Here is a 15,931-nt window from a genome sequence, read left to right on the forward strand (position 1 = left end):
GAGTCAAAACTTGCCAAAACGCATGATCTGACTCTTGCTGTTCTCCTCCTGACGTTGGACTTGCAGCGAAGTCTCCTGTCCCCAAAGGCTCTTCTTGGGGAGAATCGCGGACGTTCTCCGAATGGCTAGTTGGCCCTGTCCTGGTTCTTGTAGAGGATTTTGGCAATGTCTTGGAGTCCTTAGATTCCTACCTGGGAAGGATGTAGGACTCTAACATTGAAGATGGTAAGTTCCTTCCAGCCGCCACTTGAGAAAACCTCTCAGCGCGAGGAGAGGCGTCCCTCATTGGTGCGATGGGGGAAAGTCTCACCTCACGTGATTCCCCAGAGGACGGGAAGTCCTCATCCGACAGGGAAGGAGAGATAGTCTGGGGGAAAGAAGGGACCTGCCTCGAAGGCTTGCGTGGAGTCAACTTAGCCCTTGGAGAAGTTACCATGTCTGGAACTCCTATTTTTCTCTTCAAAGGGGTAGACAGCCAAGGATCTGTGACCTAATTCAGAGAAAACAGGCTTGAACGCCTGTGTCACTGCCCTGATTAGTGCACCGAACCAAGGCTGTTGACTGACAGACGCGCTGTCAGACACCCCCTTTGAAGGGACAGGGATAGAAGGATCACTGGGAGGAGTTCTCATAGGTGGGTTCGCCTGGAAAGGCTTAAGGATCCTGGACCCCTCTGGATGTTTCCCTTCCGCCACAATACGCGCTGTTATGCGTTTGCGGGGAGGGGAATGAGGTGATGGCGACCTTGCCATGCGTTGTTCAGCAGTCTCGCCCACGGGAGGATATTGATGCTTGCGCAGGGGCGCGTAATGGTGCTCGCGCGATGGAGAATACCAGGAATCACACGCGGAAGACTGCTGGTGCGCGCGCGCGGGGGAGACTGATGGTGCGCGTGCGTGGGGAAGACTGATGGCGCGCGCGGGAGACTGCTGGTGCGCGTGCGGGAGACTGATGCCGCACAGAAGCGTGCGCGGCAGACTGTTGGCGCGCGCGGGAGAATATTCGCGCACGCGTGGGCGCACAGGATCAGGGCGTTGAGTGCGCGGGCGCGAGCTCGCGTGTCCCTGAAGAAGTCGAAGGGCGAGCGTGCGCAGGAGAGATACCCCTGGCGCGCAGTTGAAGCCTATGCTGCTCGTGGGCACGCGTCTTGCGAGCTTACGTCAGAATGATGGCGCGCAACTGCAGGAGAGGATGGGCGAGGGCACGCGGGGCGCGCGTATCCTCATGGATGCGTGCAGGTGAATGCGCGTGTCGGCGCGATGGAGAGCGCTGGTGCGTAGGTGAGTGCTGGCGCGTTGGCGAGCGCTGCCGCGTAGGGGAAGTCAACTTAGACTTCCCAACAGCGCCCAGATCAGAAGATCGTGGGTGCGCAGGAGAGATGTCTGCTAGGCGAGCGCTGACGTGCAGGAGGTTAATGGCGCGCAGAGGAGCGCTGACACGCAGGTGAGGGTTAGCGCGCAGCTGGGCATGGGCGAGTATCTGTTTGCTCAGGCAAAGCCTGGCGCGCAGGAGACCGTGGGCGCGTATGCTCAGGTGCATAGCACGTATGGGAAGTATGAGCGCGTTGGCGCATACGCCCTTGATCCCCTGTATTAGGGTTAGATGACGAGGCCTGACGAGCGTGGAGGTCAGGTTTTGTTGGCGCGTAGCGCGCATCAGCATCCAGGAAAGGCGACGGCAGGTCTGACGGGTGGAAGGTCGACGCGTCCTTTGAAAGGACGACCTTCGACCGAAGGGGATCGCGAACGATCCGCAGAAAAGTCCAGGACCAAAGCCGGAGCAGTCGGTGATCGATGACGAGGCTCCTCTGCTGGGGACTGCAACGAAGATGTAGAATCAAAGAGGCGCCTCCTCATCGCAGGTGAAGGAAGGCCTCTCTGACGAAGAGGAAGGCGAGCCTTGCAACGAATACGCCCTCTGAGGGCCGTTGGATCAGCAAGCTGACCTTCTGCAGTCCTCCGAAGAGGAGTCTCTGTAAGTGAACTCCCCCGAGGGGAAGAAACACCAGCAGGAGAGACTACTGTTGGACTTAGTTTCTCCTTCGTTGGTTGAACAGGAACGGGAGAAACTAAGCCGTCGGCTACTGTAGGGTTTGAAGAGGCAGAGTTGATGGGTGATACCACATTGGATACCTCTGACACCACAACGTCGACAATTGACAGAGGATCAACCTCTGCTGGAGGCGGCGATTGCTTGACAGCGGCACACAATCAGATGTAGTTAAATAAGACTTCCTTGGAGGGCAAACCCTCGAGCCCCAAGGAAGACCAAAGCTGCAATAAAGGGATTAGTGACAAATCCTCCCCCGGGGGTAGAGGTGGAGTTACTTCGCTAGGGTAAGCAACGCCATCTCTCGAACCCCGAGTTTGGAAAACAGTATAACGGTCTACGCTACCACTCGACGGTCTCTCGAAAGAGACCGACCGGGTGGGAGCTTCGGAGGAGGTTTGAGCAACGGAAGAAGAGGCCTTGGGTTTTTCTCCTTTCAAAAAAACCTTCGAAGGAGAAATATCCCGTTTGGATTTCTTCTTCCGTCGCCGCGAAAACCTCTCCCACTGGGAGGTAGACCACTCCCTACACTCGTTATCTCTATAGCACCGTTGACCACTACAGGAAGGACAAAGGGCAGTCGGTGATCGATGACGAGGCTCCTCTGCTGGGGACTGCAACGAAGATGTAGAATCAAAGAGGCGCCTCCTCATCGCAGGTGAAGGAAGGCCTCTCTGACGAAGAGGAAGGCGAGCCTTGCAACGAATACGCCCTCTGAGGGCCGTTGGATCAGCAAGCTGACCTTCTGCAGTCCTCCGAAGAGGAGTCTCTGTAAGTGAACTCCCCCGAGGGGAAGAAACACCAGCAGGAGAGACTGTTGGACTTAGCTTCTCCTTCGTTGGTTGAACAGGAACGGGAGAAACTAAGCCGTCAGCTACTGTAGGGTTTGAAGAGGCAGAGGTGATGGGTGATACCACATTGGATACCTCTGACACCATAACGTCGACAATTGACAGAGGATCAACCTCTGCTGGAGGCGGCAATTGCTTGACAGCGGCACACAATCAGATGTAGTTAAGTAAGACTTCCTTGGAGGGCAAACCCTCGAGCCCCAAGGAAGACCAAAGCTGCAATAAAGGGATTAGTGACAAATCCTCCCCCAGGGGTAGAGGTGGAGTTACTTCGCTAGGGTAAGCAACGCCATCTCTCGAACCCCGAGTTTGGAAAACAGTATAACGGTCTACGCTACCACTCGACGGTCTCTCGAAAGAGACCGATCGGGTGGGAGCTTCGGAGGAGGTTTGAGCAACGGAAGAAGAGGCCTTGGGTTTTTCTCCTTTCAAAGAAACCTTCGAAGGAGAAATATCCCGTTTGGATTTCTTCTTCCGTCGCCGCGAAAACCTCTCCCACTGGGAGGTAGACCACTCCCTACACTCGTTATCTCTATAGCACCGTTGACCACTACAGGAAGGACAAAGGGCATGAGGGTCAGTCTCGACCGCCGACATGAATGTTCCACAGGGGCGGTCGGGTAAGCCAGGGCAGGTGCGCATAATAGCAGAGCCAACTTCACACACAAAACTGTCAAAGAAAAAGCATTAATGGCTGCCAATGAGCGGCGAGGATGACAGCGGACACGTCCGACTACCATCCGACCTGAGAGCAAAGTGAGTTCGAGCACAGGTGTGTGAGGGGGGGGGGGGGGGGGGGTAGCAAGCTACCCTCCCCTACCCCCGCTAACTAGCGGTGTGGGTAGTAAACCCTCATTAAATTTTAATGGTTTGTCATTTCAGCTACGCCAAAAGTAATACCCGTTAAATAGCGTGGTTTGTATTCCAGTTACGGAACAAATCTATTTTAATGTTGTAACTGTTCTTAAAATGATATTTTGATTATAAAATAAATTTTTGAATATACTTACCCGGTGAATATATAATAGCTGACGTCTCCGACGGCTCGACAGATTCCAAAAACTCGCGAGCGATCGCCGTGAAGGTTGCGGGTGTGACCACCAGCGCCGACTATCGGCCAGATACCGCATATACTTGTAAACATCTCCAGTTCTTCTCAGTCCCCTAGGTCTCTATCGGGGAGGAAGGGAGGGCCTTTAATTTATATATTCACCGGGTAAGTATATTCAAAAATTTATTTTATAATCAAAATATCATTTTTAAATATTAAACTTAGCCGGTGAATATATAATAGCTGATTCACACCCATGGTGGTGGGTAGAGACCAGTATTAATACAATAAAGGCGTATATGCTCAAGAGTTTTTGACAATTATTCAAAAAACAGACTTAAGTATAGGTACCTGGTAAGGAAGCAGACTCTGATTATTACTCTGCCTCATTAGTCCGCTATCCTCATGAAGCCCAGCGATCCTCTTAGGATGCCGAAAGACTCCCAGGATCTGCTATAACCAGGGTGAACACCCTTATAACAGGACCTCATCAATACCCTTAATCTGGGCGCTCTCAAGAAACAATATTTTGACCACCCGCCAAATCAAAAAGATTGCGAAAGACTTCTTAGTCTCCCGTACAACCCAAAATAAGATTAAAAATTTCAAGAGTAGATTAAAAGGATATTGGGATTAAGGGAATGTAGTGGTAGAGCCTTCACCCACTACTGCACTCGCTGCTACGAATGGTCCCAGTGTGTAGCAGTCCTCATAAAGAGTCTGGACATCTTTCAAGTAATATAAAGCGAAAACCGACTTGCCTCTCCAAAAGGTCGCGTCCATAATACTTTTAATGGGTCTATTTTGCTTAAACGCTACAGAAGTTGCTATCGCTCTAACTTCATGAGCCTTGACTTTAAGTAAATTATGATCCTTCTCACTTAATTGAGAGTGTGCCTCCCAAATCAAAAGTCTAATAAAATAAGACCACGCATTCTTAGACATAGGCAAAGAGGGCTTTTTAACAGAGCACCATAAAGCCTCTGAACAACCTCGTCGCGGTTTTAGTTCTGGATAAACAAAAATTAAGAGCTCTAACGGGGCACAGCACTCTTTCAACTTCATTCCCCACAATCTCAGAAAGACTGGGGATTTCAAATGATTTAGGCCAAGGACGAGACGGAAGTTCATTCTTGGCCAAAAAAACCAAGTTGAAGAGCGCATACTTCTTTATTAGCGGAGAAACCGATGTTCTTACTAAAAGCATGTATCACTAACCCTTTTAGCCGAAGCCAAGCTCACCAAAAAAAAGTGTCTTGAGGGTAAGATCCTTCAGGGAGGCTGAATTTAATGGTTCAAACCTGTCTGACATAAGGAACTGTAGGACCACGTCCAAGTTCCAAGCAGGAGTCGAAATATGACGCTCCTTGGAAGTCTCGAAAGACTTAAGCAGGTCTTGGAGATCTTTGTTATTAGAAAGATCCAAACCCTTATGCCTAAAAATGTTATTTTCATTAGTAAAATAAATTTTTGAATATACTTACCCGGTGATCATATAGCTGTCAGCTCTGCTGCCCGACAGAAAAACCTAAGGACAAAATACGCCAGCGATCGCTATACAGGTGGGGGTGTACATCAACTGCGCCATCTGTCGAGCAGGTACTCAAGTACTCCATGTCAACACAGAACCAATTTTCTCCTCGGCCCACTGGGTCTCTATTGGGGAGGAAGGGAGGGTTCTTTAATATATGATCACCGGGTAAGTATATTCAAAAATTTATTTTACTAATGAAAATAACATTTTTCAATATTAAACTTAGCCGGTGATCATATAGCTGATTCACACCCAGGGGGGTGGGTAGAGACCAGCATTACATGTTGACATTATTATGAGCTAAGTATTTTGTATTTCATTTTAGCAGTTATTCAAAATAACAAACATAAAATAAATAAATACCTGGTAAGGAAGTCGACTTGAACCATTACTCTGCCTTTTTAAGTACGTCTTCCTTACTGAGCCTCGCGATCCTCATAGGATGCTGAGCGACTCCTAGGAGCTGAAGTATGAAGGGTTGCAACCCATACTAAAGGACCTCATCAAAACCTCTAATCTAGGCGCTTCTCAAGAAATGACTTTGAACACCCGCCAAATCAAGTAGGATGCGAAAGGCTTCTTAGCCTTCCGGACAACCCAAAAACAATAATAAAACATTTCAAGAGAAAGATTAAAAAAGGTTATGGAATTAGGGAATTGTAGTGGTTGAGCCCTCACCCACTACTGCACTCGTTGCTACGAATGGTCCCAGAGTGTAGCAGTTCTCGTAAAGAGACTGGACATTCTTAAGATAAAAAGACGCGAACACTGATTTGCTTTTCCAATAGGTTGCGTCGAATATACTTTGCAGAGATCTAATTTGTTTAAAGGCCACGGAAGTTGCGACAGCTCTAACTTCGTGTGTCCTTACCTTCAGCAAAGCTTGGTCTTCCTCATTCAGATGGGAATGAGCTTCTCGTATTAACAGTCTGATAAAATAGGATAAAGCATTCTTTGACATAGGCAAAGATGGATTCTTAACTGAACACCATAAAGCTTCAGACGGGCCTCGTAAAGGTTTTTAAATAGAACTTAAGAGCTCTTACAGGACATAAGACTCTTTCTAGTTCATTTCCAACCATACGATAAGTTTGGAATATCGAACGATATTGGTCAAGGCCGAGAAGGCAGCTCGTGTTTGGCTAGAAAACCAAGTTGTAGAACAAGTAGCCGTTTCGGATGAGAATCCGATGTTCTTGCTAAAGGTATGAATCTCACTGACTCTTTTAGCTGTGGCTGAGCATATCAGGAAAAGAGTCTTAAAGGTGAGATCTTTCAGGGAGGCTGATGGTAGCGGTTCGAACCTGTCTGACATAAGGAATCTTAGTACCACGTCTAAATTCCAACCAGGTGTAACCAAACGACGCTCCTTCGTGGTCTCAAAAGACTTAAGGAGGTCCTGTAGATCTTTATTGTTGGGAAGATCTAAGCCTCTGTGATGGAAGACTGATGCCCACATGCTTCTGTAACCCTTGATAGTGGGAGCTGAAAGAGATCGTTCTTTCCTCAGATATAAGAGAAAGTCAGCTATTTGAGTTACAGAGGTACTGGTCGAGGATACGGATACTGACTTGCACCAGTTTCGGAAGATTTCCCACTTCGATTGGTAGACTCTAAGGGTGGATGTTCTCCTTGCTCTAGCAATCGCTCTGGTTGCCTCCTTCGAAAAGCCTCTAGCTCTCGAGAGTCTTTCGATAGTCTGAAGGCAGTCAGACGAAGAGCGTGGAGGCCTTGGTGTACCTTCTTTACGCGTGGCTGACGTAGAAGGTCCACCCTTAGGGGAAGTGTTCTGGGAACGTCTACTAGCCATCTAAGTACCTCGGTGAGCCATTCTCTCGCGGGCCAGAGGGAAGCAACTAGCGTCAACCTTGTCCCTTCGTGAGAGGCGAACTTCTGCAGTACCTTGTTGACAATCTTGAACGGAGGGAATGCATATAGATCTAGATGTGACCAATCTAGTAGAAAGGCATCTATATGAACTGCTGCTGGGTCCGGGATTGGTGAGCAAAATATTGGGAGCCTCTTGGTCATCGAGGTTGCGAAGAGATCTATGGTTGGCTGGCCCCAGGTGGCCCAAAGTCTCTTGCATACATCCTTGAGGAGGGTCCATTCTGTTGGAATTATTTGTCCCTTCCGACTGAGACAATCTGCTATGACATTCAAGTTGCCTTGGATGAACCTCGTTACTAGTGAAAAGTCTAGACCTTTAGACCAGGTGAGGAGGTCCCTTGCGATCTCGTACCATGTCAGAGAGTAGGTCCCTCCTTGCTTGGAGATGTACGCCAAAGCCGTGGTGTTGTCCGAGTTCACCTCCACCACTTTGCCTTGAAGGAGAGACCTGAAGCTTTTCCAGGTCAGACGTACTGCCAGTAGCTTCTTGCAGTTGAAATGCATTGTCCTTTGACTCGAGTTCCATAATCCCGAGCATTCCCTACCGTCTAATGTCGCACCCCAGCCTACGTCCGATGCGTCCGAGAAGAGAACGTGGTTGGGAGTCTGAACAGTCAGGGGAAGACCCTCTCTAAGGTTGATATAGTCCTTTCACCAAGTCAGACCAGACTTTATCTTTCCGGAAACCGGGATCGAGACCGCTTCTAGCGACTTGTCCTTTTTCCAGTGAAAAGCTAGATGGTATAGAAGAGGACGGAGGTGTAGTCTTCCTAGTGACACAAATTGATCCACGGATGACAGTGTCCCTACCAGACTCATCCACAGCCTGACTGGGCAGCGTTCCTTCTTCAGCATCTTCTGGATGGATAGCAGGGCTGGGGGTTGATCGTCTTGTTCAGCAACGTCCTCATCAGAGGGTTCCTCATCCGAAACTGATGAGGAAACGGCAACGGAGTGGGCAACGTCTGACTCGCTGAATCCGGTCGCACTGGTGGATGCGTGACGGAGCCGGACGCAATATCATGGCACTGCTGCACAGTCTGTGAACTGTCAACAACCATGGGTGCGCGAGGAAGTACAGCGTCAACCCGAAACTGTCTAGACTGTCTGGGTTGTGCAGTCAACACCCTACCGGGTTGCTGAGGTTGACGCACTGCGTCACAACAAGTCACCTCTGCTGGTTGTTGAACGTCTTCCTAGTGACACACTGAACGTCAACAACCACCTCCGAGCGTCGCTTAACGTCAACGTGCGACTGGCAACCCACACTGGGTCGCATCGGTGGAGGAACCACCTCAACTGGCAGACGCGAGTAGGATACCTCAGCGTCAACAGGGCGCACAACCAACCGGTTGGAAGGTTGTTGGCCAGAAGGTACTTCTCCGTATTTAAGTCCTCTATCAAGGACACAAGCTTGGACTGCATGTCTTGCAGCAAAGCCCATTTAGGGTCTACGGGAGCAGGTGTGGCAACAGACGGGGTTAGCGACTGAGGCGGAACCATTTACCATCCCTGGAAGCCTTGTTATGTGTGACATAATAGTACAGCAAAACTTCAAAGGCTCGACAAAAGTTGAGAAGTTGACCTGTAAACAACTTGGAGCGTCTCCTGGCTAGGCGCCAGGGCGAGTCTACCAGAATTGAGAAGTCTATCTGGGCAGAGGCATGAACTCCCAAGCCGAGAACTTCTCTCGTGTCCTATCAGACTCTCGCTCTATAAGCCAGTTTAAAAGAAGGGAAAGCAAAGGCTGTATCCCTAAAACTCCTCCTGGTGCAAAAACCAGTCGCCTAGCCAACGTAACGCTCTCTAGGAGAGCGAGAGAGCACTAGCTTAACAACAACGGCTTCGAAGTAGCTAGGCCTAGTGTAAGTTCTGACGTTAGGCGAACGAGGAGCAGCAGTTACAAGATCCGGACGAAGATCCTTAAAAAATCATCATGATTTAATTAAAGTCCATAGGAGGCTAAGCAGCTTAAGGCTCCTCTCCAAATGACAGAGTCCTCAAAGGAATATCAGTAGGAGGGAGAACAGCACTTTCTCATCTACAGGAACCTTGTCCGAGAAAAGCTAGGTTATCTCAGTGAGGGTCTCACTGGTGCATTAGCAGCAGACCAGAAGGCAACGTTATGTAACTGCTTGACAGTCTGTGAACTGTCAAAAACTGAACTGTCAACCACAACAGGTGCGTGAGGACATACAGCACTGGTGCATTAGTAGCAGACCAGAAGGCAACGTCATGTAACTGCTTGACAGTCTGTGAACTGTCAACAACTGAACTGTCAACCACAACAGGTGCGTGAGGACATACAGTGTTCACTCGAGACTGCTTTGACTGTCTATACTGAGCAGTCAAAACAACTCTAGAATGCGGAGGTTGACGCACCGCGTCAAAACAAAACAACTTAGGTTGTTGTTGTAACTCGCGAACGTCAACGGAGGGTTCCGTGCGTCTGTGAACGTCAACGTGCGGCTGGCAGGGTACACTGCGCATAGGAGGTGGAACTCTCACAGCCGGAGTGTGGGAGCAGGTAGCGTCAGCGTCTACTGTACGCACAACCGTGGTTGGTTGTAGGCTAACGGGTGCAGCGTCAACTTGCACCAGTCTCTAAATACCTCCCATTTGGATTGGTAGATCCTGATGGTAGAGGATCTTCTAGCCCTCGCGATCGCTCTAGCTGCCTCCTTCGAAAACCCTCGAGCTCAAGAGAGTCTTTCGATAGTCTGAAGGCAGTTAGACAAAGCGTGGGGAGGCTTTGATAAAATCTCTTTACGTGAGGCTGTCGCAAGAGATCCATCCGTAACGGCAGACTTCTTGGAACGTCTACCAGCCATAGAAGTACCTCTGTGAACCACTCTCTCGCGGGCCAGAGTGGAGCAACCAATGTCAACCTGGTCCCTTCGTGAGAGGTGAACTTCTGCAGCACCTTGTTTAGGATCTTGAAAGGTGGAAAGGCATAAACGTCCAGGTGAGACCAGTCCAGCAGGAAAGCGTCTATGTGGGCTGCCTCTGGATCTGGAACTGGAAAGCAGTAAGTCGAGAGCCTCTTTGTCAGAGAAGTCGCAAAAAGATCTATGGTGGGTTGACCCCATGTCATCCATAGCTTCTCGCACACAGTCTTATGCAACGTCCACTCCATGGAGATGACTTGTCCTCTTCTGCTGAGGCAGTCCGCCAAGACATTCATTTTTCCTTGCACAAATCTCGCCAAAGGAGAGATGTTACTTGCCTTAAATGGAGTTCCTTCTGATCCGTGGATCAAAGACCCGAGCATTCCAGACTGTCCAGTGGAGCTCCCTAACCCAAATCCGATGCATCTGAATACAACACATGGTTTGGGTTCTTGATCGCAAGAGAAAGACCTTCTCGAAGTCTGATGTTGCTGTCCCACCAAGTCAGACATGTCTAGACTGAGTTGGAGATTGGGAAAGAGATACTCTCTAAGCCCTTCTCCTCGTTCCAATGGTTTAGGTGAAATTGGAGAGGGCATAGGTTGAGTCTCCCCAGAGAGATAAACTACTCCAGCGATGAAAGAGTTCCCACGAGGCTCGTACAAACTCTTACAGAGCAACTGTTTTTCTCTTGCAAGTGAAGGACTTTTAACAGAGCTTGTTCCATTCTTGTGGGAGACGAAAAGGCCCGAAAAATCAGACACTGTATCTCCATTCCCAAATAAAGAATAGTCTGGGATGGGGTACTGTAAGTTACGACTTCTCTACGTTCACTATGAGACCTAGCTCCTTGGTTAGGTCTAATGTCCATTAGAGGCTCTCCAGACAGCGATATAATGACGACGCCCTGATTAGCCAGTCGTCAAAATAAAGGGAGGCTCTGAATCCTCAAAAAATGTAGAAAGCTTGCTACATTTTGCAAGGGCCTTGTAAAAACAAGAGGAGCAGGAATGAGGCCGAAGTACAGTGCTCGACATTGGTACATTACTTTCCCGTCCACAAACCTCAGATGTTGTTGAAAGTTTGGATGAATCGGGATGTGGAAGTATGCATCCTGAAGGTCGAGAGAGACCATCCAGTCGCCTTCCCTTACTGCTGCCAAGACAGAATTGGTAGTCTTCATCGTGAAGTTTGTCTTGACAATGAACACATTGAGCGCACTTACATCTCAAGTACTCCTGCAGTGAACGTGGCTGCCAGATCATTGGAGCCATCCCTGATAGCCTTGTTCCTGCAGTGAACGTGGCTGTCAGATCATTGGAGCCATCCCTGATAGCCTTGTTCATGCATGACATAATTGTACAGCAATACATTGACAGCTGGAGAGACCTTCTTACTTAAGGCTCCCAGGAACCAATCTAACAAATAAAAACTTCAAACGCTCGAAAAACTCCTAACAGGAGATGGTCTAGCTCTGAAGCCGACCATAAAATCTTGGAGCGTCTCATGGCCAGGCGACGGGGAGAGTCTATGAGGCTTGAGAAGTCTCCCTGGGCAGAGGCAGGAACTCCCAAGCCGAGAACTTCTCCCGTGTCATACCAGACGCTCGCTCAAGAAGCCAGTTTAAAAGGAGGGAAAGCAAAGGCTGTCTCCCCCAAACTCCTCCTGGTGATCAACCAGTCGCCTAGCAAACGTAAAGCTCTCTTAGAAGAGCGAGAGAGCACTAGCTTAGAAAACGACGGCTTCGAAGTAGCTAGGCCTAGCGTAAAATCTGACGAAGGCGAACGAGGAGCAGCAGTTACAAAATGGTCCGGACAAAGATCCTTAAAAATCAGCATGATTTTTTTAAAGTCCATAGAGGGCTGAGCAGCTTTAGGCTCCTCTCCGTCTGACAAAGTCCCCAAAGGAATATCAGTAGGAGGAGGATCAGCAACTTCCTCATCTGAAGGAACCTCGTCCGACAATTGCCGAGTCTCATGAAAAGGAGAGACTTGCCGCGGCAGCAACGCTTGACAGGCAATGTCAACAAGCAAAGGAGCAGCAGTAGCAGTAGAGGAAGCGACGTCACGCCGCTGCTGAAAGGACTGAAATCCTTGTGACTGACCAATAACAACAACTGAAGTTGATTGACGCTCGACGTCACGTCGGAACTGCCTTGACTGCATAGACTGAGCAGGAAAAACAACCTTCGACTGCGGTGATTGACGCTCAACGTCAAGTCGAGGCAACTGAGCCGGTCGGCGAACGTCCGGTCGGGGCTGCGGCGGCAGCGGCTGAACGTCAACACGAGACTGCGGTAGCGGCTGAACGTCAACACGAGACTGCGGCAGCGGCTGAACGTCAACACGAGACTGCGGCAGCGGCTGAAAGTCAACACGAGACTGCAGCAAGGGAGGATCCATGTCACGTGACTGAAGTGAAAAACTACTGACATCATGTTTCAAAGTACAAGAAACGTCAGCACTAACGTCAAACGGACGAGTAAATGCTCGTTTGGGCGGCTGACGGCCAGAGTCTCGTTTAGCGTAACGGCGACTCGAAAGCGAAGGTTCATCGTGAACCTGCTCAACGTCATACTTCTCCATAAGGAAGGCAAGCTTAGTCTGCATGTCCTGCAGGACAACCCATTTAGGATCAACGGGAGTCGGAACGGGCCGAGACGACGGTAACGTCTGTGTTGGCAAAACATTGCCTTTACCGCGACCCTGGGACCCCGTGTTACGCTTGCGTTTAATAGGCGAACAGTCTTCCGACGACTGCAAAGGGTCAGAGCTGTCCCAATGGTCATAGCCAGGACGCTGGACCTGTCCTGAAGGGACTGACTTTCGTTTCAAGGGTCTAGAAACCTTGCGCCAAGGTTTCTTTTGCGAAAAGTCTTCGGATGACGAGGAGAACACAGTCTCACCCGTCTTATGGTAAGGGCGATCTTGACGAGAAACGTCCGATACCAAAGAGGGAACGTCTGTACGTTGGTTAAAGCCTCTCGTCCCCTTAAGTCCTACGACATTACTTCTCCCTGGTGCAGGGGAGCCTGAAAGAGGTCTCGGACTAGGGGAGCGACAAGCACGAACAAACGAACCCTCCGCAACACAGAACATGTTTTTTTGCACTTACTTCATTGATATCGTATTTTTCAATAATTTCACATTAGGCATGAATAAAACTGATTTCTACCTGAAGCACGCAATTCTCCCTTACATCAAAAGGTTATAATTGCGAAATGAGTCGTATAATGTAAGCACATTAGTACAAAATGAAACACACATGCAAAAATCAATAAACATATACATATATATCGAATAAAACGGAAATATATAAAGTTAAAAAGGATCAGTGACTGGGGAGGAGACTAAACACTAGTTCACTAAAGACTACGTTTTCAATCTCTCACCGTACAGTGCCTTGGGACGAGAATAAAAACTAAAAACGTTTTATCCTCTCTCCCCGTACAGAGACTTGGGACGAGAGTAAAAAACTGAATCGAGAACCACGTTACTCGCTCCCAAACTCCTTGTACAAAGACTTGGGACGAGAATAAAGATCGGATCGTTCTCTCTTTCTCTCTCTCTCTCCGTCTCTCTCTCTCTCTCTCTTGTCACACACAAGAGAATTGCCCACTCACCCTTCGTCAATAAACAGGTTATTTGACCAAAGGAAAAAACTGAAAGGACTAAGAAATTGAAAATTAACAAGTTCCTTTAAATTAGTATCTAAAACACTTCAGTTTGAAAGAAGAATGAACAAAACGTCAAAATCGATTTACTCTTTCTGCAAAGTGAAACCGTGATTCTCTCTTTCTCTATCGTAACGATAGAGCGCAAACTGCGTAGCATAAATAAACCAAACGTTAGTTCATCTTTGAAAAATAAAACAGCACGAAGACTATTCAAAGAATATATTTCTTAAAATATTTTCTAAAAAAATATTCATTTCATAACTCTTACAGAGCAATTGATTTAAACTTAACAAAAATAAAAGTTGAATGGGCTCAACGTTGTTTAACTTCGTTTTCCAAGTTAGGACCGCCTACATAGGTAAAGGCCGCATATAAACAAAACATAAAATTTATCTTGATGTTTAGTATAAATGGAAAGCTAATCGAAGAGGCCTAATAAAGGCGGGTGAGATATAAAATATATAGAGGAAAATCTATAAATATCAACAATAATTTATAACGTGATAAAATAATTACTAAAAGCCTTAAACACACTTCCGTACACTGAGGGAAGGGTCGGCTATCTTTACTCTATGGAAAAACCAGAGATAAAAAAAAAAAGCAAGGGCAAAACACTTTTCCTCTCCTTTCAAAAGCATTTATTTTGAAGATAGTATTGAATAATCCAACACGGCGAAAGCAATAAAACCATAACCAAGTACTTCACCAATTCGGTAGAAAACTCGAGGTCATAAAGCGAGTGGAACCAACTTGTCGACAAGACCGACAGAGAAGAACTGGAGATGTTTACAAGTATATTCGGTATCTGGCCGATAGCCGGCGCTGGTGGTCACACCCGCAACCTTCACGGCGATCGCTCGCGAGTTTTTGGAATCTGTCGAGCCGTCGGAGACGTCAGCTATTATATATTCACCGGCTAAGTTTAATATTTAAAAATATGCTATCTTAATGTTTATTACTTCTCTTGTAGTTTGATAATTTCCTTATTTCCTTTCCCCACAGGGCTATAGTTTCCCTGTTGGAGCCCTTGGGCTTACTGCATCCTGTTTTTTTTTCAACTAGAGTTGTAGCTTAGTAATAATAATAAAAATAATAATAATAATAATAAATATTAAGGGCAAGACTACAAGAATCATAAATATCCAACACTCAATAAAAAATAAACCTCACCATAAATGCGATTAACTCAGGGGAATGTAGGTGCAGCTTCATAGTTTTCCAGTTGAAAGAAGCTTGGCTTCTGTAACGGTCCAGTGGTCCCCTGGGCAGGTCCGGAATAAGTTCATCTATGTCGGTTCCACTTTCCGCCCCAGCCGAATACCTCAACGTTCCCTCCATTCTGTGTAAAATGCAAATTAATGCAGCTGAAAGGGGATAAGCAAAAATAGTATTTTAAAAATGGCAAACTATAAAACTAAGTCATAGTAGCATTAGATTTAATTTAGAGGTGTGGTAAAATATAGTAATTGCTAAATAGCTTACAGCTTTCAATTTTATATTGCACAAAAACTAAGTAGATTTCTTTAGTTTTTAGATACAGTAAATAGGAAAACGTTTTTAACGATAAAGGTTTACGTATTACATTCACCCTTATCATAACAATTCAATGAAAAACTCAAGAGCTTCTTACAGAGCCACACTAGGTACTTGCGTAGGTTTACACAACATATCAATTTGTACCAAAATCTGAGAAAAAATGTAGAATATCTGTGTCCTAGGACACAGATAAGACACTGATAAAACCACTATCATATCTTGAATTAGATAAAGGCCATTCTGGGTAAATTGGATAAATATATATTTACCCATACGCCAGCATTAAACCCTAATTTACCTCCATAACTCAACCTAAGATGTCCAGCAGTCCCCCTTAGTATTGCTAAGACGTTTGATGAGTTATGATGTCCTCAGTCACTTTATTAAAGTAAGGGTTCTATGTTAAGAAAAGCTACAGCGGGCAGAGTTAGGATACGAGATAATGTGATGTTTCAA

The 15,931-nt window shown here is 47.3% G+C and overlaps 1 protein-coding gene across 5 annotated transcripts in view; it reads right to left on the minus strand.

Annotated features, from left to right (window-relative positions):
* The window catches only part of LOC137631122 (peroxisomal acyl-coenzyme A oxidase 3-like), an 84,582-nt gene that overhangs the window by 67,409 nt on the left and 1,242 nt on the right, over window positions 1–15,931 (minus strand). For 2 of the 5 annotated variants that reach the window (XM_068362775.1, XM_068362776.1), the window contains exon 2: window positions 15,110–15,303. In XM_068362775.1, the coding sequence (XP_068218876.1) occupies window positions 15,110–15,277 (168 nt within the window). In that variant the 5' untranslated portion in view covers window positions 15,278–15,303. Of the gene's footprint in view, window positions 1–15,109; window positions 15,304–15,521; window positions 15,595–15,931 lie in introns of those variants that run through there. The other 3 variants (XM_068362778.1, XM_068362777.1, XM_068362780.1) reach the window with 3 other exon arrangements.

This window comes from Palaemon carinicauda, chromosome 39 (genome assembly GCF_036898095.1).
Source record: "Palaemon carinicauda isolate YSFRI2023 chromosome 39, ASM3689809v2, whole genome shotgun sequence".
NCBI classification, from domain to species: Eukaryota; Metazoa; Arthropoda; class Malacostraca; order Decapoda; family Palaemonidae; genus Palaemon; species Palaemon carinicauda.